At 43.4% G+C, this 25,807-nt stretch overlaps 5 protein-coding genes across 11 annotated transcripts; 2 read left to right on the top strand and 3 right to left on the bottom strand.

The window, feature by feature from the left end:
* Positions 1-426: 426 nt before the first annotated feature.
* LOC138611988 (C-C motif chemokine 24-like) lies at positions 427-6,342 on the bottom strand. Its single transcript, XM_069685272.1, has 5 exons — positions 6,189-6,342; positions 2,344-2,472; positions 2,139-2,244; positions 828-902; positions 427-720 (listed from the first exon to the last, which is right to left on the bottom strand). The coding sequence occupies exons 2-5, from the start codon at positions 2,417-2,419 to the stop codon at positions 693-695; spliced, it is 285 nt and encodes a 94-aa protein (XP_069541373.1). The 5' UTR covers positions 2,420-2,472; positions 6,189-6,342; the 3' UTR covers positions 427-692.
* Positions 4,822-11,141, top strand: capn10 (calpain 10). Of its 3 annotated transcripts, none has more exons than XM_069685269.1 (13): positions 4,822-5,103; positions 5,641-5,815; positions 6,000-6,131; positions 6,231-6,427; positions 6,538-6,767; positions 6,851-6,992; positions 7,127-7,293; positions 7,387-7,643; positions 7,717-7,919; positions 8,846-9,101; positions 9,351-9,544; positions 9,648-9,693; positions 10,073-11,141. In XM_069685269.1, the coding sequence occupies exons 2-13, from the start codon at positions 5,672-5,674 to the stop codon at positions 10,100-10,102; spliced, it is 1,998 nt and encodes a 665-aa protein (XP_069541370.1). In that variant the 5' UTR covers positions 4,822-5,103; positions 5,641-5,671; the 3' UTR covers positions 10,103-11,141. The 3 variants fall into 3 exon arrangements, with proteins under 3 accessions (XP_069541370.1, XP_069541371.1, XP_069541369.1); XM_069685270.1 differs by having other exon boundaries at positions 5,562-5,815; positions 8,846-8,996; XM_069685268.1 differs by having other exon boundaries at positions 5,562-5,815.
* Positions 11,142-11,319: 178 nt separating this feature from the next.
* eif4e2 (eukaryotic translation initiation factor 4E family member 2) lies at positions 11,320-15,091 on the top strand. Of its 5 annotated transcripts, none has more exons than XM_069684935.1 (8): positions 11,320-11,406; positions 12,265-12,376; positions 12,461-12,595; positions 12,768-12,872; positions 12,970-13,122; positions 13,213-13,349; positions 13,856-13,931; positions 14,023-15,091. In XM_069684935.1, exons 1-7 carry the CDS (start codon positions 11,387-11,389, stop codon positions 13,902-13,904), a joined length of 711 nt encoding a protein of 236 aa, XP_069541036.1. In that variant the 5' UTR covers positions 11,320-11,386; the 3' UTR covers positions 13,905-13,931; positions 14,023-15,091. The 5 variants fall into 5 exon arrangements, with proteins under 5 accessions (XP_069541036.1, XP_069541037.1, XP_069541032.1 ...); XM_069684936.1 differs by having other exon boundaries at positions 12,458-12,595; positions 13,213-13,353; XM_069684931.1 differs by having other exon boundaries at positions 12,265-12,595.
* Positions 15,092-15,593: 502 nt separating this feature from the next.
* Positions 15,594-19,433, bottom strand: LOC138612174 (phospholipid scramblase 1). Its single transcript, XM_069685486.1, has 8 exons — positions 19,407-19,433; positions 17,745-18,081; positions 17,565-17,645; positions 17,270-17,462; positions 16,371-16,482; positions 16,190-16,289; positions 16,047-16,105; positions 15,594-15,936 (listed from the first exon to the last, which is right to left on the bottom strand). The coding sequence occupies exons 1-8, from the start codon at positions 19,407-19,409 to the stop codon at positions 15,910-15,912; spliced, it is 912 nt and encodes a 303-aa protein (XP_069541587.1). The 5' UTR covers positions 19,410-19,433; the 3' UTR covers positions 15,594-15,909.
* Positions 19,434-20,193: 760 nt separating this feature from the next.
* chrng (cholinergic receptor, nicotinic, gamma) lies at positions 20,194-25,209 on the bottom strand. Its single transcript, XM_069684229.1, has 12 exons — positions 25,146-25,209; positions 23,853-23,989; positions 23,729-23,773; positions 23,498-23,622; positions 23,259-23,414; positions 21,981-22,078; positions 21,711-21,911; positions 21,313-21,427; positions 21,119-21,233; positions 20,718-20,985; positions 20,489-20,622; positions 20,194-20,409 (listed from the first exon to the last, which is right to left on the bottom strand). Exons 1-12 carry the CDS (start codon positions 25,207-25,209, stop codon positions 20,194-20,196), a joined length of 1,674 nt encoding a protein of 557 aa, XP_069540330.1.
* Between the last annotated feature and the right edge of the window lie 598 nt (positions 25,210-25,807).

The following is a 25,807-nucleotide window of genomic DNA, read 5'->3' as shown; positions in this document are numbered from 1 at the left end:
ACACTACCTTTCCATTTAAAGAGTAATTAAACTTCACTGCTCATTTGGAACGTTTTGAGGATGGCAAAGCTTACTGTGTGTCCCCAAAATACTGGTGCTGTGAAAACAGTAAGAAAGACTTCAGCAACTATTTACTGAAACATGGTGAAACATGTGACCTAAGATCTAGATGAAAATGTCGGTTGTTTTGTTGCCAGTACTTTTCTAGATTCTGTTTTTGAATTAAAGTTGCTTTTTTTATACTTATTTGATGTCTTTGTTTATATATCTATATCTATATCTATATAATATCCCTTTAAAATGACCAGGACGTCACAGATCACTGCATCATTCAGGCTCTTCTCTACATGTCTTAACACGGAGGAATTGTTCATTAGAGACAAGTATTTTCTTTTACTATGAGGAGACAAAATCATTCATTGGACATTTTTTTATTTTTTAACAAAGCTTTAATGGTCTGCATGACAAACAGTGTAAACACAACATCTGATAGAAGCAGAGAACATAAAAATACCAGTATGCAATTCACATGCTGTACAACTGAGCTGACAGCTGAATGCGTTACAGCATAATTTTGTCAAACAAACGTCAAACAGGAATTGACTGAATTATAAAACCGTGAAACGTCACAGTTTACTGGATACCAAGCGGAGCTGAGATAGAACACAGTCAGCGTGCTGCGTTTTGGAGCTCTAGGTGTGCACCATTGTTGCTCTATCCCTGCAATCAGAATTGATCAAAATTTACTCTCCTGAAAACATTTCCCAGCCTGCAGAATTACAGGGTTTGTAAGTTATGTTGCACAATGTCTTTGCTTTTAATCTTACCTTAAACGCTTGACATAGTCCATCACCCAGTGCAAAGCAGGATTGGCACACACCATGCCCTTCTTCATGTGGAAACTAACAGGAAGTAAACAAAATGAACATTTTCGAGCATAATTAGCAGCCCAAAGATGGCTTGGAGATTGTTGTAAAACTTTTGTGCTTTAAAGACTTCAGGGAGAATTCACTAGAGGATTGCACGGCTTTTGCACCCGCTAAACCTGTGCAAATGACACAAAAAATCTCCACCTCATTCTTGAGGCTCACCAGAGGGTTGAATGCACCCCAAGGTGCACTGCACAGCAAACAGCATGTCTGTGCTCCGGTGCCGATGCAGACATTCGGGGCAAATTTGGACCCTTTCTATGCAAATGAGCCTTGTGACAAAATGCACCTGATTCACAAACTGCTTCACAAACTCCAGCGCTAATGATGCTAACAGCACCGCGCAGTTAGAGTGAAAATATTACTGTCTGCAGAGAGCTGGTGGTAGCTGCAGTGTTGTATTATAAGGGCTGTCATGCTCTGAGTTTCTTGTGATCATGACGACAATTCACCTTTTGTCTGTCAATACATTATTCTGTTAGTCATATATTGTTATTATTATTATAAGCGGAAGACCACACTGGTTTATAAAAACTGAAGCTGCGTTACAGACAGTGACAATAAACACCTGTTGAGTCTGGGCTTTACAATAAACTGTTAAAACAGCTGCCCCCTCCTCTCCCTGCTCATAATGATCTGTGCATGGAGTTGAGATCTGTCAGTGTGCTATCAACTGACGCCTGAGAGCGCAGCACCGCACAGCAGAGAGTGGAATGAATTGAGAACCGCTGTGCCTCATGTTTGTTTGGTCTGATTTGTTGTAGTGTCCAGAGGCATTTTGACTTGATCCTGCTAATAGTAACCCTTGGAAATTAAAAATAAACCACGAGGTGCCAGACTAACTTGCATTTGTGGATTTTTATAGCTTAGTCACGTCACAGATGTTATGGTATTTCACCTATTGCTCTTGCTTGGATTATTCTAGTGTTGACCTCTTTTGCAGAACACAGAAGTGCTTTTCATTTGTAGTTGTCTGAATGAAAATAAAATATGTTGTGGTGTTCCTCAAGGAAGCTTGTTTTAGTAAATTTAAGGTGATTTTATTTTGTTATTACTGATTTTGAACCTTGTTAATTATTTTTGTATTTTGGTGCCGTGTGAGGGACAAATTATTTCTTCGTTTGATGTGCTATTTTAGTGGATACAGAAAAGTTCACTTACCTTCTGATCTATACATGTGGCTTGTTGTAATAACATAATCATACTCACATGATAGCACTAATAGGGCACATACTGCCATTCTGCACTGAGTACCACTTGATTCGTCCAAATGGTATTCTTGCTTTCTGGTACTTTCGGCAACAGCTGCCAACAGCTGCCACAGGTACCAGGAAGAAAATTCAAGATTGAGAAATAGATCTTTATAAACATAAAGAGATTAAAGCAGGCTTCATAAAGAAGACCTAGTACATACCTGCAGATGTGTTTGTGGTCAGCACACAAAAGGTGAGGAGGGTGATCACCATCACTGTAGCTTTGACTGACACCATGTCTTCCTCTGTGCTGGCAGCAGTGACTGCGCAGAGCTGATGTCTTGCCTGTCCTAAGGTGGAGTCAGAGAGGTTGTGGTCACAGCAGATTTATATAATCCTCAAAAAAACAGGAAACTTCCTCTCAGAAAAGATATGCGTGCATTATAACAAAAGAGGGGGAAGTGAAGGGAAGGCGATGTCAAACAAACAGAAGTAGAACTATCTCTCAACTGTGAGAAAGATGAAGTGCAGAGTGGTTAATATTGTTTTGTTTAATATGTGGAAGTGTTTAAATTGATGGAGTTACAAAGGAAGCAATAAAATCACTTCTTTTTTCTACAAATGTAATGTAAATAAAAATGAGAAGATTGCATTATTATGGTTTTAACGCGCTGACAGTTAATGGATAAGTAGGGAAAAAAACAGAAAAGACCTTGAACTTAAAGTGTCCCTTCACTTGCAAAATATAAAAATACAAAATGATTCAACATTCAGAAATTGTAGGTGTGTGAGAGTCACACATGTTAGATCTCTCCATCAGCACACTTTGATACAACACAGTCCAGATGAACCAGTGCAACATGGCAAGTTACGGAGATGTGGCTCTTCCCTTAGTGACTTTTACAATGTGCACATTACTGTAAAGCACGTGCTGTATGAGTTGATTACTTTTAATTTATAGAAATGAAAACAACCTATTTGACACTTTTACATCAAATCAACGTTGGGTTTTGACATCAATCTGACATAGGGCTTCGACGTATTTCTGACATTGTGTTTTCACATCTAGCTGACGTGTTGACGTTAATCTGACAGGGGGATTTGAGGTCAATCTAACGTCCGGCTCGACACCTATTTGACGCTGGGTTTTGATGTCCCGTTGACGTTGGGTTTTGATGTCCCGTTGACGTTGGGTTTTGATGTCCCGTTGATGTTGGGTTTTGATGTCCCGTTGACGTCGGGTTTTGATGTCCCGTTGACGTCGGGTTTTGTCGTCCATTTCACAATGATTTATGCAGTCAATCTGACGTTGAATCTCACATCTAGCTGACATGTGTTGACGTTAATCTGACGTGGGGTTTTGACATCTATTTGACGTTGGGTGTTGATGTGTTGATGTGTTGATGACATTGGGTTTTTGACGTCAATTTAACGTCGGGTTTTAATGTCTATTTGACTTTGGGTTTTGACGTCCGGCTGACGTTGGGTTTTGACGTCTGTTTGACGTTGTGTGGTGACAATAACGTCAGGTTTTAAAATGTATTTGACATTGGGTTTCGACGTCAATCTGACGTTGGGTTTTGATGTCGGGTATTGACCATTTTTAATTCCAACTACTCATCAACGACTTTCCAGGTTGGCGGTTGAAGTCGAGCCGATTGTTATTTATAGAACTACAATTCAATGTCTCTCCGACGTCAAGTCAATGGGTGTTGGACCCAATATTCGTTTACAACCAAAATTCAACATCTGTCTAAGTTTAGGGTTTGATGTCAACCCAACATTGGGTTCATTTGTCAACCTGAGTTGCAACCCTATTTTCACAGTAAACCAACACTGAGCATCCGGTGAGTCCAACGTCTTTCTGACCTTGCGATGCTATGCTGGGTATACTCATTGATATGAAAAACAATAAGGTCATAATATTGGAACCATCACTCATTTAATGCAGTAAAATTCAAAACAGCACCACAAGCTACATTCTGTAAAATAACCAAAAAAATTTAAACTGAACATTATTGCGCTCATGAAGGTAGCAGGTTTGTATAACTGTTGTAATAAACTGCATTGGTTCAAACAAAAAATGAACCAAACAGCGACAAAGGAAGTTTTGAGTTACTTTACTTGAGTAAAAGAAGGGATAAAACACTATATAAAGTTTTTTTTTTCATGTGTACAGCAATTACAGTGAAGCTGTGATTTCCCTTAAATCTTAATTCTCTTAATTCTCAGACTCCATAAATAGAGGCAAAGTAAAAGTAACGGTAAAAATTAGAATCTACGACATGATTTGTTTTTTTAATGTCCTTAAGTTTTAGTTTGTTGTTAACTTTAACAGTTTTTTAGTTTAGTCTATTACAATACGTCCTACTTTATGAGAGAGCACAGAACTATATGTTCTGTATGTAAATATCAGCCTAATCTTCAAAATAAAATAACCAGCTATTGGAGAAATTAAGTGCAATCAAAAGTACAATATCTGATATGTTCCTTGAGTAAAACTAAAAAGAAAATTCAAGTCTTTTCAAACTGTAGCCTACTTACGTGCGGTACTTGTAAATGTACTTAGTTACATCATGTGCTTAATGATATTTTTCTCAACTACAGCATGGTCTACGGTGAGTGAACGTGCAGCGTGTAGTTCACCGTCCCGACAGTAGAGGGCGGGATTGTTCAGCAGCACAGGAAGGATTCACTTCATCAATGAGCTGCTGGATGTCAGAGCGGAAGGGACTTAAAGTGTTTTCACCATAGCAGCGAGATGTTCCATATATAACTGTTAGTCAAAACGAAATCCTTCACGCATTTCGATAAAAAGTGTCATTGTAGCTGTGATGTTTCTCACATCATGATACAATGACGCGACACGGAGATGCTTCATTTGTGCATTACAAGCTAGCTGATGCTAACGGTTAGCTAGCTGCTGTGTTATTATGAAGAATGTAAGCTAGGAGGGGAGAGAGGCTTCAAAGAGGAGAAGGGTAAGATACACAAACATGTCCAGGAGCCTCATAATTATTCTTACTCTGTTTATAACATTACATTTCAGATTGGATACATATTTATGAAGGTTTTCTTTATATTTACATGTTATAAAGGTTGTTATAAGGTAAATGTATGCCTGTAGTTAGCCAGGCGAATATCCACAAGGCATCAATTTCCACTAAAAGACACATTTACCTATATTCCTGCAACAGTGTAACAAACAATGTATATCCATTGTAGCATTGTAATAACTGTGGACTTCTAAGGGAAGAGGGACTTGGAGGGATAATTAACCAAATAACACATAATAATGTGCTATACAAATAAAATTCATTAAATTCAATATTGAACTAGTCACAAAACAAAACAAAAGAAAAGAGTAAAAAAAACACTATAAAGTCACAAATCTACAAAACCTCACAACTATATTATAAATATTTTGTTTTGTTTTTAGGTGTAATAGCAGTTAGAAATGTTCTTGGAGGCAGTGAGGATGGTGACAGCTGGCTGAGGTTCACACACTGACCCAGCAGGTACGATCGAGGTGAACAGGAAGCAGGAACGATGAAAGAAGAAAGCAGGCCAGAGTGCGGAGGGGAGGGTCTGTTTGAGGATCAGCACTTCCCCCCTGAGGACACGTCACTTTTCTGTGACAGGTCCACGCCCATTGCCAAGCTGCAGGGATATGTCACCTGGTGTCGCCCACAGGTAAGACCAAATGCCAAGATTGTATGAATTTTGGCTCGGGACCAACAAACTTTATCAGCTGTCACAAGTTCATTTGTTGAGCTAAAAATGGATTTCCCTCATCTGGTGTTGGATTTCATTATGACCAAGTCCTCTTTAAATCAGCTTATCTCTATCCTGCTTTTTGTCTATTTCCCACCTCCAGGAGATCTGCCAGTCTCCAGCGCTCTTCCCTGACAACATCAACCAGGCTCATGCAAAACAAGGCTTATTAGGAGACTGCTGGTTTCTCTGTGCCTGCTCCTTCTTGCTCAAGAACAAACATCTACTGAACAAGGTAGCCCTGCTTAAACTAAGGTGCCTTGAATAAGCATGTTGTAAGCATGTTACTCACCATATTCCCCACACTGCTGACACAGCCCTTGAATCTCTGTAGGTGTTTCCTCCAGATCAGCCCCAGTGGGGTGACAGCAGGTACAGGGGCTCCTTCCAGTTTTCTTTTTGGCAGCAGGGACGCTGGACTGATGTGGCCATTGACGATCGCCTGCCCTGTATCAACTCCACTCTCTGCTTCGCACGCTGTCACACCCCCACTGCCTTTTGGGTGGCCCTCTTGGAGAAGGCCTACGCCAAGTAAGTAACCTGTGGAATTTCCCTCTCATATCTCTCAATTGAACAATGCATTCCTAACATTTTAAGTAACGTTTGGAAATCCCAATCTCTGTCCCTTCTCTCTTCTTTAGGCTTCATGGCTCATATGAGCGACTGTGGGCAGGGCAGGTGTCCGAGTCTCTGGTGGATTTGACCGGGGGCCTTGCCGAGCGCTGGAGCTTGGGAGACTTTGAGTCAGAGCCGGAGCAGAGACCGGAACAGGACAGCGACCAGGTCAGGAGGAGAAAGCTGGACCTGAACCTTCTGTACCCAGTCAAAGAGGAGTGTGCAATCAGCTGCTCCACTCACAGCAGCCCCGGAGGTATGAAATATTTAAGTTTTCTTGTCGATGAAACAGCTTTGATCGAGCAGTACATCACATGATGACCTCCATGATTGTTCTAGGTGCCAGTGAGTTGGGTCAGTACCATGCGCTGACTGTCATGGAGTGGTTAGATGTGAAGACAGTGTCAGGGAGTGAAGTCCTGCTGCTCAGGATCAGAAACCCCTGGGGACGGTGCTGCTGGGGAGGGGCCTGGATAGAAAGGTAGGCATGTGGATCACCTTATGTGGGTCATAGTTAAGATCTGTCTGTATTTGGACAGCCTTGTTGGCACTCACATGTACCTGTATCTGACATTTCCAACTCTGATATGTAGGCCTGGTTCTGTTTCTCTGCAGTGGTCCCGGTTGGAGTTCTATTAACCCTGTTTCTGCTTTGGAGCTACAATCACGGGTGGCTGAGGGCGAGTTCTGGTTGGATGAGACTGAATTTCTGTCCCAGTTTGATGATGTCACTGTCGGCTATCCAATCAGTGAAGATGGCCACCTGAAGAGCATCTATACTGGCAAGTCCCTTATCTTTCTTAAGATTCTTTTACACTTAAAGCCACAGACTGTGACCTCCTCTGTGCCCCTTTTAACCCTCTCCTCTCTGACAGGAAATCTGCTGACGCACCACCATCAGCTGGCCGGCCGGTGGATGAAAGGTCACTCAGCAGGTGGCAGCAGAAACAGCAGCAGCTACAGCAGCAACCCTAAGTTTTGGCTCAAAGTGTGTGAGAGAGGAGAGGTGCTAATATCTCTGCTACAGCATAGAAAATGGAGACATACAGAGCAATATGCACAAACGCCACAGGAGGAGAGCGAGAACACAAAGCACCAGCACTACCAGGCTATCGCTCTACACATGTGGAAGGTTTGTGCCATTACAAAAACAATGTTTGTGCTTGTTTTGTTCCATCATGTCGCTGATTTGTTTCTTTCCACAGGTGGAGAAGAAGCGTTTTAATTTAAGCAGGATGTTGAACAAACCTCCTTGTGCTTCTTCTCACTGCCACGCCTACGAGAGAGAGGTGGTCCTCCATGGGCAGCTGGAGCCCGGATACTTCCTGCTGATCCCCAGCACCTACCAGCCAGGAGCTGAGGCCCGCTTTCTCATCAGGGTCTTTTCTTCCTCTTCCATATCCCTCAGGTGAGAACACAGGCAATGTGGGGTGCACGTTGCCACAGACACCCAGTCCATAAAAATACTTTATACTGCAAATGCAAAGGCTTTGATCAGTTGGCCGTAGGCTCAATCACCATTGTGTTCGGCAGTAGATAGTGACTTAACAAACATTCAGAGTGAAAATCTTCAACATTACTACTTTAAAGCTCCTGTGAGGAACTTTCAGTTTGTGTTGATTCTGGCGCCCCCTGTGGACAAAGCCGTACCTCTTATCTCTTTGCTGATTTTGTCCTGTTCATGCTTAAGTGGTGTTTTTTTACAATAAATCTCATCCTGCTTTCTTTAACAGTCATATGTATCACTCACTTTAAATATTTGCCCTGGAAAATGTAAACAAAAGGCAGCGTGCAGTTAATCGCTTCAACTGATAACTACCCCACACCAGCAGTTTGAGGCATTAAAAATAACTATATAGAAATAATCAGTCTTGTCGATGACGGTCTGGTTTCTTTTGTAGGTCGTATAGAGACATCAGAATGAATTTCAGTCTGTTTCATAACCAGCGAAAAACTCCTCACTGAAGTTTTAAACACGTGAGAAATCTAAATAATGTTTGTTAATTATTTGTTTGATAGATTGGTGCAGATGATTTATTAATGTAAGACCACAGTGTCTGAATATCTTCTCACAAACTGTCGTAGAGCCACGAGTTCCTATAAAAATGTATGACAGTAAACACATAGCGACATCTGCTGGTCAATTTGAAAAACACCTTTAAAATGAATCTAATCAGTAAAAGATGTTTCCTTTTCAAACTGCAGTAAGATCACTTCTGTTTTGTTGTTTTTTTTCTACTTCAAAGTTTCACCATTTAAAATGCTGAGATTATAAAAATGTATCAAGCTGTTTATGCTATCAAAAATGACAAAACAATTCTGTGTCCTCCTCAGTGCCCTAAAAAGCCCAGCACCTTCACTGCCATTAACAACCGACGGAGAGTGGGAGACGCTTTACTTCCGGGGATCGTGGGTGGAGGGCAGAACGGCCGGAGGAAGCAGGAACTTCCTGTCTCACTGGCAGAACCCGTGCTTCCCTTTTACTGTGTGTGATGAGTCAACAGTGACTTTAGGAGTTAATGTCAGGATTACCCTGCACCAGAGCCGCCCTGACACTGATCTGCACCCCATTGGCTTTCACATTTACAAGGTCAGGCAAACATGGTGGGAGAATACCAGTGTCATTTAAAGTTATGGGCCATTTACCTCTCTAATTTACTTAAATATTAGAGTTGAGTCAGTTAATACACGAGATATACAGATATCCAAACTAATGCTGCCCATGCAAACAACACTACTGCTGTAAAGGGAAGAAGCAACTTGGACATTAAAAAAGATCCCTAATATTGTGTATATTATGATAAAATATCTAACGATCTGATCTTCACTGTGTTTCCAGATCCCACAGGGTGAACCTGAGCAGACATTACCCAGAGACCAGGATCCTGTGGCCAGCTGTGTCCCTCACTGCTTCACCCAGGATGTCAGTCTGACCTGTCGCCTGTCTCCTGGAGCTTACACCATAGTGCCCTCCACCTATCAGCCCGACTGCTCAGCAGACTTCACTCTCAGCCTGGCTCGCAGAATACACAGGTGGGCTCTGTTTCCGAACGTGACCACGCAGCTAATAGCAGTAGCTTCATGTGTTGTTGCTGTATCGCTGTCAGAAATAATAATGGATGCGTGTCTCTTTCAGGAAAGTGGTGAAAAGTCAAGAAAGGCTGGGACGAGCCATACAGGAGGTCAGTTCACTGAGGTGTTATGTGGAGATGAATGTGTCCTTTTATACAGACACACCTTCAAAATAAAAGTACAAAACTAGATGGGTCATGAAATAGCATATACAAAACAAGGATATAATTTACTACCTGGGTGTATACGTATTAATACTATTTTATTGAGTTAAAAAAACTCCATAAATCTTTATAAGTGTAAAAATATTCTAACATCAAATTAATCATCTTGTTATACCTTCACCACACTGTTGGTGATGTTATTTGAAAGGTTATGTGTTGGATAAAGCCCACCTTAAACTCATATTGATAAGGTTGTGATTGTGGTCAGAAGATGGCAGCACTGAATAATCACTCTCTCTTGCTGTTGTGTCTCTCTGGGCGGCAGATCTCTCACATCTCTGTGATGCAAAGCTAGTTCTGTGGGACTGTTGCTGCTCCACTGACGTCGGCTCACCTCCCTGTGCCTCTTGGCCCACGATGAAAGAACCGGCTCCCCCGTCCACCCTCACTGCTGAGGCCTTATGTGTGTACATGTATGTGTATGTACTGTATACATACTGTCAGTGGCTGAGGAGGCAGGCAGGCAGATTCAGTGGGAATGTGTGTGTCGGGAATCCTGGAAACTCCTTTATCCTGAACCGCTGAGGCTCAGGACTGATGGGCAGCCACACACTCATCGGCGATTAGGACATCAGAGGTTGTCGGTGGGCTGGGCTGCTAATGAAGTATGACGGGACTGGCTGGTGTAAACAAACAGCCGCCATTGAAGAGGGCCGCCGCTGCTCTTGCTCATTCACTCACTGGTGCGCCTGCCGGCCCTGAACAAAGAGCTCTCTCATGAAGGTCCTCACTGAGGCACAGGGGGCAAGGGGCGAGGGGATGGTCTCCGCCAGCAGAGCCAACCAAACCACACCACACCATACGTGCCATACCATGCCAGAGCTATCCCACTATCCTTCACCACCCCCTGCAGACACTCTGCTCCTTACCTAGCCTGTGTTGTTTGACAGTTCCTCATCCCTTCTCACACGACTTCACAGCACTGAAGCTAGGCTGGACCTAAAGAAGTCCTCTCATTTCCTGACTCCATCCTCACCCCCTCAGCTCGCTTTTCATCCCCCCAGACTCGGTCCACAGCTTTGCTTGGACCTGAACAGAGCCGCAGTTTGATGTCGCCGCACGAACAGATTACAAGCGGCCGGATGAATGGATGAAACGAGGGATGCGGCACATCAGAGGAGGCCGGTTCATATGAAGGAGCTGCCAGTACTTTTTGTGTTGAGGCGGCGTATGTGTGGTGGTGTGTGTCTGTGTTGGGAATCACAGGGTTTCTGTTATTAATTGGAGCCAGTTTTAACAGACACTTTTACTAAGCTATAATTAACTCTAGAGTGGTACTGTACTGATTATTTATTATGTGTGAGGATCAGCCGAATGAGATGTAATGAATAAAATGTCAAAACATAAAATGTGCTGATGTGATTTTTGCTTCTGTGTATGTTATCCTCGCACTATTCATGTCTCAACTAAGTGTGGATAATACATTTGGTGAAGAAAGCTATGTCTCTCTCTAAAGCGCTGCACGCTCATCTCCGCGACCGAAAACACAGCGTGCGCGTACACGTGCAGTGCGCGCCTCCGTTCCTGCGGAATTCAGGAGGCTGTGGTTGGACTCCAAAAGGCTCCCACCTAGAAAATAATGAACAACAAATTTGACGCGTGAGTAATCAAAAGTTTCTGTGCAATTTCAGCCAGAGAGGTCTCCCCTTCGTGACTACAAATTCATGGGGGGGGGGAGCGTTAACGTTAATGAAGGCTGTTGCGTGTAAAAAGAGAGGTGTGTCAGCTTTATTGCATGGTCCTGCATGCTCTGTGTACGCTTATAAACCCACATGAGAGCACGGTATACACACACAGCTGCATTTTAACCTTATTGAAGTTACAACGGTGATTAAATTGTATTTTATAGTGGGCAATGTGCTGTAATGCTAGCTGTAGCTTAGCATGGCGGAAAGGCGGACAGGCCCTGAAGCCTCGGTGTTGTAGTTGTTTAGAGGCCGTAGAAGGTGCGCTCACTCCCGGCCCCGACTAGACTCTCATGGCCTTAAAGTAGGGGCAGATGGCTAACAGTGTGTTGTAGGATATTTATTGTCAGAGTAGTTTACGTGGAGATGTGTACGTGTGTATCTTTGCAGTTTACAGGGAAAAAAACACTAAGTTGACAGTTTATAAGGTGTACCTAGCGTTAGCTTTAAGGAAATACAGCCCTGCAACTCTCCATACATTCACGAAGGTTATAATGTTAAATTTATGTTTTAAGTGTTTCCAATTGTTTGCACAATCTATCTATATTAATGACAGTACACAATATAGAAACACCTTTCATTATTTCACAGTTAAAAAGCACCTTAAATGACAGCCTCCAAAATGACTATAAAGTTGCCTCTACCTTTCTACAACTGTAAAGCATTCATGACAGTATTCACGAGTCTATTGCAGAGCTGTTGTATAAGATTGTAAAATGAAATAAAGTCAATGCATAACACAAATGTTTTGCTGTGTTTCCCTAAAATGCAGTCTGAAAGATGATGACAGTGGAGACCACGACCAGGACCAAGGCTCACCGAAAGACGGTGAGAAGGAAAAAATTGAAGATGAGGATAAAGAGCAGAACTCCTCAAAGAAAAAGGCAAGTCCATTAAAGAATGACTCATATGTATGTGCAGCTTCAAAGTTAATTGTAGGTCTTAGTCACTGTCTTGTTGTTCAGCAGATGGTGGTGCCAGGAGCAGGAGAGCACCCTCTTCAATACAACTACACCTTCTGGTACTCCAGACGCACCCCGGGGAGACCAGCCAGTACTCAGAGCTACGAACAGAACATCAAACAGATCGGGAGCTTTGCTTCAGTAGGTTGATTCTCATGACCTCTTAAGAGAGGGCATACAGTACATAGGGAGGGGCCGCTGCCTGCTTTGGTTTATCACCCCAGCCAGACACAAACCAAATATATGAATTCAAATTTCTGCTGACTCACTCTCACACAGTTGTTGGTATAAAAATGTCTCGTCTTTTCCCTAGGTGGAACAGTTCTGGCGTTTCTATAGCCACATGATCCGACCGGGCGACCTGACAGGCCATAGTGACTTTCACCTCTTCAAGGAGGGTATTAAACCCATGTGGGAGGTGGGTATTCCTATTGTAATTCATTGAATATATATATATATATATATTTTATGTAAAATAAAAGGTCACTCTCAAACCCTGCATGTGTCATGTTTAGGATGATGCCAATAAGATGGGTGGGAAGTGGATCATCCGTCTGAGGAAAGGCCTGGCGTCTCGGTGCTGGGAGAACCTGATCCTGGCCATGCTCGGGGAGCAGTTCATGGTTGGAGAGGAGATCTGCGGGGCTGTGGTGTCAGTGCGCTTCCAGGTAACCAAAAAAACACTCGCTCAGATTTTCACCTTGTCACAGACTTCCAACTTCAGCATTCTCAGACAAGCTTTTTTTTTGCTTCTTCAGGAGGACATCATCTCCATCTGGAACAAGACAGCTAGTGACCAGGCGACCACTGCCCGCATCAGAGACACCCTGCGCCGAGTCCTCAACCTGCCCCCCAACACCATCATGGAGTACAAGACACACACAGACAGCATTAAGTATGTATGTCTCATCGTTTTATTATTTTCTCTTTATCCTCTCTCTCTTTCTCACACATAAATGTATGCATGCTTACAAACCTTAAAGTTTCTCACCCAGAACACAATTAAGGATTAACTGTAATGCATGAATATGATATAAAACACTGCCATTGATTTAACTGATCAGATTTTATTGTGATAATTTGTTTTCTTTTTTATCAAGAAGAAAAAATCTAAATGTTTGCAGTGTCCTTTTCGTCATATGTGAAGATTTGATGCATCTCTGTGTTTTTAGTCGTTCTGAAAAGCATATTTTAGTGTTTTGGACTTTTGGATGCAAAAAACAGCAAAAAGATATATAAACGATATAAAAGCCTTTTTTATTATGAAAAATGTTTTAGAATGAAATCGTAAATCTTTGTCAGAAACAAGTTAAATACTGATTTATTTTTGCAGTAAATTGCTAGGATTTTAAACGGCGAGTGTATATTACTGTGAAATACTGCATCTCTCTTTGTTTGCAGAGCCTGGGAAGACTTCCATGGACTGGTGAATGCTAGCGGCGGACGTTAGCCCCTCACACAGAACACCTCTGCGAGAGTAAGACATGTCTCTACAGTCGCTTGGAGAATAATAATAAGTATTTTTCTCTGTACTTTGTCGCCTGCTAATGTTTGCTTTTGATACGTAGGTGTGTGTATACGTGATGTGCTGAGGGGACGACAGGTCCAGGGCGGGATACCTCTGTGTGGATTGGCACCGTGTATGAAGACAGGAACTGAAGACCAAAAACTTCTCTGTTTCAAATTGGAAACGAACAGACAAGCCTGTCAACAGAACACTGAACCATGCCGAAGAGAGAAATATGCGTTATTTTTAATCAACCTGAAACGAACGAAGCCTCCAATTTTTTTATTGTTATCTTTTTTTAATGCAAGTGGCCACCAGAGGGCGGCCATCTTTGACTGGTGTTTTGCTGATCTGGTCATTAGCTGTTAACAAAGTGTACTTGACAAAATACAACAATCTGTTATGATACTAGATTTCATTGCTTAACATAACATCACACTTCCTGCTGTTTAATGCGTTTGTGTTCATCTGTTTCATTGGGACTCAAACAGGGTTGCAGGTAGATGTTATTTTATTACAGTGTTGTATTTTAACTACAATTCCTTCGAACTAGAAAGATTATTATTATTGTGTATGATATATTTGTAAATACAATCCACTTCAAAGATCTCTTAACTGAATCATCAACGATTCTCCATCTTTGACCTGGAATTTGAATCCCAAAGGATGAGGAACATCCTGTGTTGGGCAGAAGGTTGTATAACGGCATCTTCAGAATGGACTGCCAAGCTGCCTAAATCACTGTGCCTGGCCTCGAGCCCGACCCGAACCGCTTCTGTTTTGTCTTTTTACCCCGCCTTTTAAGAATCCAAGAGACGGGCTCTGCTTTAATCTCCTCATGAAAGGTGTACGGAGTCCTGAAACACTGACCCTCACTCCTTTACCATTTTGTAGTAAAAGAAATGAAACTGGGCCCAGGGTCAGGGTCTGTTACAGTTTTTATCCATTTTCTCGGGAGCATTTTTTTGGAACCGTGTTAAGAAAAAAACCTATAGTTTGTTGAAAAACTGTAATGCTGCCCATGTTTGATGGTGTGATGATGGATGCAGGTGTGTGTCAGGAGGAAACACTGCTGGATGCACACCTGATGGATTATAGCAATAAATGTCAAATATGCATATGCTGCTAAAGGTGGTTCAGTGTCACGTTCTTTCATCATTGTATGCTAAAACCACAGACTGTTAAAATACTGGACAAACCCGCTTTGATGTCACTCATTGGTTTGTGAACTGCATTTTCAATTTAAGGGTAAGGAATCTGACACTGCCCGGGGTCTTTTAGCTAGAAGTGACCATGTTTGCTTGAGAGGGTGGAGCCGGAGAGAAGGTTGGGGTTAGCAAACACTAGGTTGAGGAAGCTGTACAGTTATGCCTTAGGCTAATGCATTAGCTGGCTAACTAGTTAAATAGCAAGTCAGGTATGGGGAGCGCTGGAGCTCACACTACGTGGACGGTCTGTGAGTCCAATTAATCACACAGGAGTCAATTATATTAGTCAGAATAACACTCAAATTAGCTGAGATGATAACTTGCAGATAACCATTAATTATTCTCAAACACAGGTGAGATATACTGTATATAATATATTTAAAATCACCCCCTGTGAAGTTGTCAATGGTGAAATAAGCCGTACACCAAAACTGTTGTTTGAACTAAGCTGTAAACATGTTTATTTACGCTTTTAATTTTGGCCTTTTTACATGTAAAATGGGGGTCTATGGGGATCGACTCACTTTTGGAGCAGCCTCAAGTGGCCATACGAGGAACTGCACTTTTTGTTACTTGTGTATTATTTTATTTTTCAGCTCTGAATGGTTTGAGTAGCGACCAGCACCTACTGTTGTTCTCTAATGTAGTCGTTTGTATGAAGTGACCTGGCTGGTGGGCTTTATTAGCTGTAGACAACTTTTAATGACATCACTTGATCCAGGATTGATCCTCCTCATCAATCAGCTCATTTCAAAGAACATGTGATTCTGCAGAGAAAACAATGGAAGCAGATTAGTTCATCACTGAGTGACTTAATCACGAGTCTGTTTTCACAGCAGGCTTGTGTCATGGTCGAGACAGAGCTTCATACGCTTACCAACAAGAAAGTGGCTGATAGCAGCAGCAGTTTGGTGTGTGACTCCATGCTCAGTGGCACTGGAAGAGAGACATACTGTAGATTTAGAAATAAAACATTATTTGAAATGAGAATTGTGTATAAAAGTCTGTGGGATTACTCACCTTCCAACCCAAAATGTTCATGGTCCATATTATGCTGCTCATTGAAGCCCGGCCATTTCTTCCATATCGTGCCTATTTTCTCGCCAACGTTGGAGACAATCTGAGGTACGATTAAAAAACAAAGTTGCTAAATTGATAGACTCGCTTTGTTTTTAGTTTCGATTTGCTTAAATATTCCTACCTGGAATCTCTGGTTGGAGATGCAGCGGTTTGGACAGCAGGAGCCCTGGACTCTGATGCTGGATGCTCCCTCTGAATCACACACCTCCAGCAGAGGAGTGAACATGCTCCACCTGAAAACACAGTCAGCCAACACAGAGTAACTCAATATATTCCTTACATAACCCTGCAATAAGCATCCTATCAGACGCTCTGGCCAGTTCTTCACACACTGGGGCAGCTCGGCCTTGATGCTTGGTTGATCACATTTTCAGCTGTCATGATTCTGCAGCACCAAAACCATTGTTTGCCTGGTGTCGGAGGAGTTCAAACTGGGGCATGCTTTATTCTAGCACAACTGAGAGAATATTTATACCAAGTAGATCTCTGGCCACCCAAACCGCTGCCAGGTCGGCCTTAATTGGACGCAAGTTGATCGAGCGTTACTTCTGGAGAAATCTAAATCTGACACACACAAAGGAACCCCAGCTAACCCTGGAGTTAGATTTAGGCCACATGAAGGAGGATGTATTTTCGTTTGCTCCCATTAGCCAACATTCCCATCGGGAAAGATGTAGCATTCCTTTCCTTCGAGCCCAGGTCAGCTTTGCCGGTGTGTCTCCGTGCAGTCAGCTGTTTTGTGTTTTCAAACTCTCTCTGGCATCTAGACTACAACCCAGCTGGGCGGAGCAGTAGAGGCCCTTGCTGCTATTTACAGACAGGCCCAGGCATCTACGGTGGCTCAGAGTGGCTGGGAGTGACAGGGGAAAAGTAGTTCAGTCTGAGAGTCTGGTGCAGTGTTCTGATGGGGGGGGGGGGAATATAGCATAAAATAGAATATCCTATAAAGAACAAGAACCCTTAAATTGTATTGAAGTTCAGCTTAGTTATAGAATGAATCAGAGATTCAGACAATCCTACCTCTGGCATACAGTGCCTATGAGATGTTTCTGAGGGGTGTAGGCCCGAATCTCCATCAGGCAGCAGCCGAGGCAGCAAGCGTCCACCCTTAGAGGCCTTTCAAAATAAAAGACCTGCCGGCCCTGGCAGTCAAAACCCTGCAAGGAACAGGCTCGAGCTGGACCGCAACACTGGAGGCAAACACAAGAACTCTCTGACAGGAGAGAGAACAAAGACAGACTGAGAAAAAACACAGAAAAAAGTCTTTGTATGAGAAATGCAGGGGAGATGAATGTAGCCGAACAGGGACCAGTACCTTCCACAGCTACGAATAATGGGGAACTTCTGCCTCGTCCTGTGGTGATGCTGTAGACCCTCCTTGGAACACACTGTGGACCTACAATGAAGAAGCATTATTTGTTAAACAGATAGTTTTCTGCAGTGCAGTTTCTCATGTAATACACACAAAGACGCGGAGCTAATCCCTGTAGCTCACCCTGCAGCTCTGGTCTGGCAGTGATGTGAATCTGACTGACTGTTTCCAGCACAGACATAAAGTGTGATCCTCCACGCTGCTGCTCCTCCAACCCAGGTCTGTTCACCTTCCCCGGTGGCTGCATGTAGAAGATGTTCTCCACTTTCCTCCCAGGAGCTACGTCGGACAGCTGCTCGTCCCAGTCAGGAGGCGGTTGGTGGGGTTTGGGTCCAGGTGAGGGCTCACTTGAAGGCCCACAGCGGGTCTGGATAGCTCTGAAGATCATCTGAATGTGCTTCTCTCGCTCCAGGCCACCGAAGGGAAGAGGCTGATTGGTCACCGCTGACATGGTGTAAAACTGAAAATATGTTGAGAAGATATTACTTTACCTCCGATACATCATCAAATGTGGAATGATCTCTTTTCACACGGTAACAAAGAGAAATAAATGCATGGTGTGAATTGACCCAGGAAAAGTGCCAGAAAACGTGATCTAAAATATTCTCAATAGGTAGACGGATGGATGGGTATAGATGTCCCTTTTGGTTATAAATATGTATCATAAATATATTTCTTAATTTGGATCTACCATCTATTCATTACCTATACCGCTCATCCTGTTCAGGGTCTCGGGGGGCTGGAACCAATCAGCTGTCATTGGGCCAGAGGCGGAGTTACACTGATCACCAGTCAGTCACAGGGCTGACACATAGAGACAGACAACCTTTCAGCTCACACTCACACCTACGGGCAATTTTAGAATCATTAATTAACATAACGAGCATGTCTTTGGACTGTGGGAGGAAGCCGGAGTACCCAAAGGGAACCCACGTATGCACGGGGAGAACATGCAAACTCCAAACAGAAAGGCCCGCTTCATCTAAACTGGGATTGGAACTAGGAACCTTCTAGCTGTGAGGCGACCACTGCACCAGCATGCAGCCCCTAATTTAGATTTTTAAAAAATTGAATTGAGGATAAATCTTATTTTACCAAAGAGGATTCTGGGGCAGGACCGCATCGGTGGTTCCCAATTTTGTTGTCCGGTGACAATGAATACAAAGAAAAGTCTGCCCTCTGTCACAGTTGTGAGCAGTCGTTTTCCCTTCTTAAAAACATTGTAGATAATGATAACTTCACAGATTATGAGCTTAAACCTTTAGGTCATATAATCAATCTTGGAAATAGTAGAATGAAAAGTATCGTGGGGGTCCAAACCCCCCGTTTTGGAACCACCGGACAAGATACTTTAAAGTCAACGTACTATTTTGAAAATTAAAAACAGCCATCCTCACAATTCAAATATATTTTCTATGTTTTTATGAAACGAAGGCTTACAATTAGAGTTAATAATAAGAACAACTTTCCTACCACACGGGGCTCCTTACAGCAGCTTCAGGCAGTTATCTGGCACCAATGTAACATCCAACTCTTCAAACAAAGTGATTTCATCACAGCAGCTGGTCTGAGCCCCCTTCTTATTCACATCACACACTCTGAACTTGCACAGTGTTGTCCCATTCTGCTTGTAACACGGTATACTCCTCCGCAACAAAGATGACTATAGTCCCATAAAAAAGCTGAATGCAGGAGCCCAAACGTCTTCTACATTACCCTTCGTTATATATAATAATTATATATATTTTACAACATATGTACAACAGAGCATTAAAAGCCTCTTACCATCTGCGCTCAGCCTCCAGGTACAGACAGAAGTGAGAGAGCAGTCAAACATCCAGCCGTCATAATGAGGAGAGTCGAAGCTCAAACATCCTCACCACCTCTGTGTGAGTGTGTGAATATTCAAGATGTAATGTTTGTCTCTCTGAGTGTGTGTTTGTGTATGTGCGTCCTGCTCCCGTCCTCCCCTGACTCTGTTTCCATCCCAACCAGCCGGATCTGCCTTTTGTTGGGTTAGAAAGGCAGCGCTCAGCCATGTAATTGAAATCCTGCTTCCAGAGGTGGGGGGCTGTGCAGAGGGTCTGTGGGGGGTGTCTGTGCCCTGTATGCGTCTCAAAAAAAGGTGTCAAACACAGAAGCATTAAGAAATGTCTGAGTGTGCAACACAAGATTACAGTTGTACTTTTATTGATTAAAGCATTTATTTGTGTGATCAACAAATGTCTCGTTGTTTTACCCCGAGGGCCTTGAAACTGATCAGCAGCAGGTGGAGTGAACTTAAATCAAACAGTGAGCTGCTTTTCCAGCAGCATTTTATGCAAAAACATTTTCAACCTCAACAAGAAATCACAGCTGACCCCTGAATGCATCATCACGACTCAAACGTGGCATCAACACACCAGTGCATGAACAAGCTTTTTGTGATAGTCCACAGACCGACATTACAGAATGAGAACACACACACAGCTGTGTCTTCGCTCTCTGCAGCAGTCATGAGTGAAATACTGACGATTTCACCAGATTTCCACGTCAGTGAAAGTCATAAAACTCTGAAGATTTTACTTCTGTTTCACCCCAGAAAGTTTTCTTCAACCCCAGTTAGATCGGTGAGATTGTTTATTTGAGGTAGATACTTCTTAGGATCCCCGGGGAACGGCGAGGAGGGAGGCTGGTTGAAATGCCCCATCAGGAAGATCCCGATGGTGCCGATAAAGAACACAGACGCCATCACGATAAAGCAGACTCTGTCGATCACTCGGGCGACAAGGAACCACTCTTCATTCTCCTGTGAAAAAAAAACAGATATTATTACAGATGTTGATTTTACATCTTAGGAAGATTAGCGAATGAAACGTAGAGCGTACATTCTGGAAGTTGTTCTGTTGTCTTGCAGTCTCAGCGATGTGTTTGCAGGAGGCCACACACTGCCTCAGCGCCGGAGACGCCCTCGCTAGGCTGGCACTGAGCTGCTCCGCTGTGCCCCCCTCCAGCCCGTCATCTGTGTGCAACAGACAGCAGATATTCACCTGGTTACATGTGCAAAGAAAACACACTTTCAGTTGCACTTTATTATACATTAACTCAAATACTTACGCAGTTTCTCTAACACTGATTTCATCAATCCGTTTCTTTCTTTGAGTCTGGTGAACATGAGCTCAGATCGAGCTGTTCTCATCACATATTCCTCCGCCTTGGTGATGAGGGTCATGGAGCTGCGGCGTCTGCAGGGGACCAGGAACAGGCCGTTTCTGTCTGTTGCGTTAATGTCACCGTTTCCGCTTGTTTCTGAGGTGTTGTCCTGGTTTGGTGTCCAGGGTTTCATCTGCATCCTCAGCATCCGGGGCAGGACGTTTAGGAGGATCTTAAGAAGACACGAGGTCAGAGGGTAATCCAGCAGCAAACAGACCCATCTTTAGCTCACATCTTGCTCATACAGCAGCTTTTTTAACAGGAATTATACTTAGAAAAGGATTTGGTCCAGCCCAAAGTCTCACCTGTCTGACTTTGTCTGTCAATATGTGAGTGTTTGGGGTTCTCAGGGAGACGTTAAGGACGATCACACAGTTCATCACCACCATGGTGGTCACTGACATCGCAAACATCAAATACCTGCAGTCAAAGGTTTAAAGTTTATTAAATCAGCAGTGCTGAAACTCTGGACTTAAGTAGAGGGATCACATGAACTCACTTTCCAATAAGTGGCACTGCCTTGGAGGTCTCTGGAACCTTCTTAGCGATGAGGAACAGGAACACAGTCTGGCCCAGGAGAGTGGCGACGGACATGGTGCACTTCTGACCACCGGCTGCAAAATCAAACCGAGAATCAAGGAGAGTGGGGAGGTTTTGTGTTAATTAAAACAGAAACTAATGTCTTCTTGTGACGTTGTAGGTCCAGACCTTTGTCTTGTCAACAACATGAAGGTCTTAATTCCAGATATTGCACACCGAGTTATAGTAGTTCTGCTAATGTTTCCCTTTCCTAGTATCTTCGCTGCTCAAATTCTCCCAGATTTGTGTGAAGTTGATGTGACAGAGGACTGACTAACCACTGTCATGATTCCAGACACACAGAGTGAGGATAAAGACCTTTGGCAGGTAAGTAGAAGACGAGGAGGCAGAGGGAAGAGAAGAGCACACAGGGGGCGATGATGTTGATGATGTAGAAGAGGGGCTTCCTCTGGATGATGAGGAAGAAGACCACCTCCTGGTACTCCAGCTCATCCTTAGTGTGCTGACTGTTGATCAGCTTCTTAGCCGGCCGGTGTTTGATGACCCACTCTCCATTTTCTAACAACAACAAAAACGGTCTTAAAATAAAATATAAAAATGATAAAACATATTAAAGTGTTACTGTACCTGTGAAAGCCTCTGGGTCTATATCCACCCACTCCAGCGTGTGGTTATCCTCCTCTTTAAGAACCAGTTCGATCTCGTTGGCACTGTACGTCTGTGATCTGAACACAAGGAGAAGACATATGGTCCGTCACCACAACAGACACAACCATCCATTCGCTTTTACTAGACAGCACAGTGAAAAGGGACCATAAATACAGGCAGGAGTTTTTATGGTTTTGGATGCCACGGGTTCTATAAAAAACACAACAAAACAAAAAACCCAAATATAAATACATTTCTTTGTTAAAATGTCAAATTTAAACAGGCTATGAAAAAAGGATATAATACAGGTAACATAGGTTTTTGGTTGGGGAAAAAACACATTTATCTTTCATCATTTATTTATTAATCATTGTATCTAGTTAGTCTTTTATTAGTGATATAATCTCCACAGATTCTACATAAAAAATTTGAATCTGTAGGCAGGGGTGTTTTTAGTCCAGGAAGTGTTCTGGTTTCCGTTTGTACTACACTTGTAGTCCGAGTAGTATTGACCAATCACGTATCAGCAGGCTGCAGCGTACAGCAGCTAACTATCTGTTCGAGATCTAAAATTCAACTTGAGACAAATCCCCTTGATGCTGTGGCACGAAAGCCGTTCAGCGTTTCCCGACTTCCTCGAATGCATCAGATCGATCCGATTTACGTTCAACAAACGAGCATTTTAAAAGTTTTCTTCTCCTCTTGAGGACAGACCAGACAAAACTTCATTTCTACTTTTTACTTATCTGCATCATGATGTTGTAATTTCGGCAAACTTAAGACCCGTTTATTAAAGTAAATCACACGAAAAAAGGTTTCTTTTTCGGGTTCATACCGCAGTAGTTAGCCAGAGTGCAGCCTCTGTGTAACTTACGATTTGCAGTGAAACTCAGACTCACCAGAAAAAGATGAACGGGTGCTCCTCCCGGGGATTTAATGAACCAAGAAATGATGCCGTTAAGTTTGCTGACATACCTAGAGGGGCAAAATTCGCTTCACATTTGATCTGAACACACGGTCGCTTCTCAAGTTGCTAACTGGACTGTAAACAATGCAGTGCACTGAATAGGAAGTCTTGGCTGGAAGTTGTTTATCGCTAACCGCCGGCTAAACCTGACACACCCAACATGTTCACCGGTGTCCCCAGAGGCTATATCGTCATCAGACTATAGCCGATGGGTTCCGAGATTGTGTGGAGTACAACTTCACTGCTCACCAACCAACAATGAAATCCTGACAGAAGTCCTCTCCACTCACCGGAAGCTCATGGTGCAGTTCTGCCAGTCGAAGGGGAAGTAGTTGACAGTGATGGCGCAGGCACTGCGGTAGATGGCAGGAGGCAGCCAGTACACGCAGCCATTGGGAGACACCAGAGCGTTGCAGTAAAGAGCTACCTCGAACTGTCCGTCCACACTGTGCACAGGGTAGAACTGATATTAGCTGGGGCAAAGTGGTTGATGAATGCATGAGTGGTTCTCTAAAGGTTGTCGACTCACTTGTTCTCCAGGATGACGTCTGGCAGCCAGATGCTCTTTGAGGGGACTCGTAGCTCAGAGGTGATGTTCCCGTACAGAGCTGACCTGGGCGGCTGGTCCCATCTGAGCCTGTAGTCACACCATTGCTACACACAGAGAGTCTGTGGGTTTGATTTTTGACCATGTCTTGCAAATTTGTAACAATTCAGCTTGAAAAACATCCAGCAGATGAGTTGTGCTGTGTAAGGTTACCATTTCTATCCAGACGCTGGTGGTCAGGGCCTCCTCCTTTTCATTCTGAGGAGAGAGAGTCTGTCAGTAAGCGTCGTCCCTGAGGCCGGTAGGCTTCAAAAGCAACAGATTAAAGCTCACTCACCAGAGAGATCAGGTTGGTGAGCGTCATCTTGATGTAGACCTGAGTGATCTCACCGCTCTGCTCCATGGGCCGCACGTGCTTGTTGTAGCCCTTCATCAAGTCCTTGAACAGTTCCCCTTCAAGGTTGACGGCTGATGCTGCAGAGAAGAAGACACTTGGGTCAGAGAAAGTATTAAAGATAGAAACAAGTGAGGGCTCACTTTGATCAGTTTGGATGGTGCAGTGGTGCAGTGGTGCAGTGGTGCAGTGGTTAGTGCGGTCGCGCCACAGCTAGAAGGTTCCTAGTTCGAATGCCGCTTCAGACATAGGTGGCATTTCTGCGTGGAGTTTGCATGTTCTCCCCGTGCATGCGTGGGTTCTCTCCGGGTACTACGGCTTCCTCCCACAGTCCAAAGACGTGCTTGTTAGGTTATTTGGTGACTCTTAAAGTGCCCAAGCGTGAATGGTTGTCTGTCTCTGTGTCAGCCCTGTGATTGACTGGCCATCAGTTGCCTCTCGACCAATAACAGCTCCAGCCCCCCCGCGACCCTGAACAGGATAAGTGGATGGATGTTCAGTTTGCCCATTATACTATTCAACCTATGAGAAATGTCTCCCATGTGAGATTGACGAGAGCTCACCAAAGTTTAAAATAATAACCCTGATGATGTCATGATGACGTCAGCAGGGTTATCTTGGCTTGAGCTTGAGTCTTAGCAAAAAGCTTGCATTAGGAGATGAGAGGTTTGAAAGATGTGGACGCTTAGGAGGCAGCTGTGTCTGATATAAGATGCTGTTGATCATGGGAGATGTAAGATCCAGTGTTCTTGAAGTCCCCTCACTATTTGTAAGCGCAATACCAAAGTGAAATACATCACCTGTTCGCCCCTCAGGTAGACTACAGCATGTTTCTCTGATTTACAAGATTTAAAAGACTGCATTGAAGAACACATTCAACATGCACAACACGTCTAATTTGCAACTCTGCATAAACTCACTGCCAAATGATGCAGCACAGTTGAATAACAATATACATTTAAACAACTGAAGTAGACTTTCACAATCTGTGGGACTCAAACAGGGAGATTAATAATACATTAATTTAAATATGACCATCTAAGAATACATACCAATAGGGGAGGAGCCCTCTTTATACTGTTCCTCTGTCTTTAAACTAATAGTTTTAACAGTTGAATGAGCCAGAATTACATGTAAATAAGACAATTTAAAGGTAAGGTAAAATCAGACATCACACATTCACAGCAGACCATGCAAATCCTCCACATGATCTGTTTGAATAAGCAGCGTTCCTACCTGTGGCACAGATCATAAACACCCTCAAGAAGAGTGACAGAGCGAGCGGACGTCCAGAATCCATTAGTGTGCGTGTTTGTGCTGCGCTCTCCCAGACAAAGCTGTGATCACTAATCTGATACACATGGACACTACTTGATGGAGCTGCTGGCACTCGGCCTGGGTGCGTTTGTATGAATGTGCGTGTGTGTGTGTGTATGTGTGTGTGTGTTTCCCAGCAAAAGTCAGGGCTCGGGCTGACAGGAGTGTTGAGGTTTAGGGGCATGGTTTGGGACGGGGGGGTTGGTGGTTGATGATTGTTAGGGTTAAATCCAAGAGTGTATTTCCAGTACTGCATAGCCAGCTGTCACAATACACGCACACACACTGGGAACATGACATGCACATAGTTTAGGCATTGTACTAGTACATGGCTGCCCCCCAGTGTTACAGTCCATCATCAAAACACCAACTGTATTGTGAATCTGTTCACTGCACCTGGCTATTGTCATTCACACGTCCACGTGAACAAAGAGAAAAAACAGAAAGAGATTCTTGAGGGCAAAATTAGCTCGACTGTGATCTATAATAAGCTAGCTAACAGTTTTTTTCCATCAGCCCACATAGTTAAAAGTGTTCTCTGTAATAAAAAGGCTACAGACGGAGAGATTAGACGACAAACA

Source organism: Semicossyphus pulcher, unplaced genomic scaffold, assembly GCF_022749685.1.
Source record: "Semicossyphus pulcher isolate SPU_LCO1_2020_fin unplaced genomic scaffold, fSemPul1.0.p SCAF_7, whole genome shotgun sequence".
In the NCBI taxonomy this organism is placed as follows: Eukaryota; Metazoa; Chordata; class Actinopteri; order Labriformes; family Labridae; genus Semicossyphus; species Semicossyphus pulcher.
Note: the sequence above shows the minus strand (reverse complement) of the source record. Positions and strands in the feature narration are given on the sequence as shown.

Coding starts and splice junctions, on each gene's coding strand:
- LOC138612174 (XM_069685486.1), bottom strand. Junction 16,290..16,370: donor TCTCCAACCAGAGATTCCAG/GTAGGAATATTT, acceptor ATCGTACCTCAG/ATTGTCTCCAACGTTGGCGA. Junction 16,106..16,189: donor TGAACATTTTGGGTTGGAAG/GTGAGTAATCCC, acceptor TCTCTCTTCCAG/TGCCACTGAGCATGGAGTCA.
- capn10 (XM_069685269.1), top strand. CDS start 5,672: ATGAAAGAAGAAAGCAGGCCAGAGTGCGGAGGGGAGGGTCTGTTTGAG. Junction 6,768..6,850: donor CACTCACAGCAGCCCCGGAG/GTATGAAATATT, acceptor TGATTGTTCTAG/GTGCCAGTGAGTTGGGTCAG. Junction 9,694..10,072: donor TGGGACGAGCCATACAGGAG/GTCAGTTCACTG, acceptor TCTGGGCGGCAG/ATCTCTCACATCTCTGTGAT.
- chrng (XM_069684229.1), bottom strand. CDS start 25,209: ATGGATTCTGGACGTCCGCTCGCTCTGTCACTCTTCTTGAGGGTGTTT. Junction 23,774..23,852: donor TCACCAACCTGATCTCTCTG/GTGAGTGAGCTT, acceptor CTCTCTCCTCAG/AATGAAAAGGAGGAGGCCCT. Junction 21,428..21,710: donor CTTCTACTTACCTGCCAAAG/GTCTTTATCCTC, acceptor TTGATTTTGCAG/CCGGTGGTCAGAAGTGCACC.
- eif4e2 (XM_069684931.1), top strand. CDS start 11,387: ATGAACAACAAATTTGACGC. Junction 11,407..12,264: donor ATGAACAACAAATTTGACGC/GTGAGTAATCAA, acceptor CCTAAAATGCAG/TCTGAAAGATGATGACAGTG. Junction 13,123..13,212: donor TGGTGTCAGTGCGCTTCCAG/GTAACCAAAAAA, acceptor TTGCTTCTTCAG/GAGGACATCATCTCCATCTG.
- LOC138611988 (XM_069685272.1), bottom strand. CDS start 2,419: ATGGTGTCAGTCAAAGCTACAGTGATGGTGATCACCCTCCTCACCTTT. Junction 903..2,138: donor TGCCCTATTAGTGCTATCAT/GTGAGTATGATT, acceptor ACTTCCTGTTAG/TTTCCACATGAAGAAGGGCA. Junction 721..827: donor GACTATGTCAAGCGTTTAAG/GTAAGATTAAAA, acceptor TTCTGATTGCAG/GGATAGAGCAACAATGGTGC.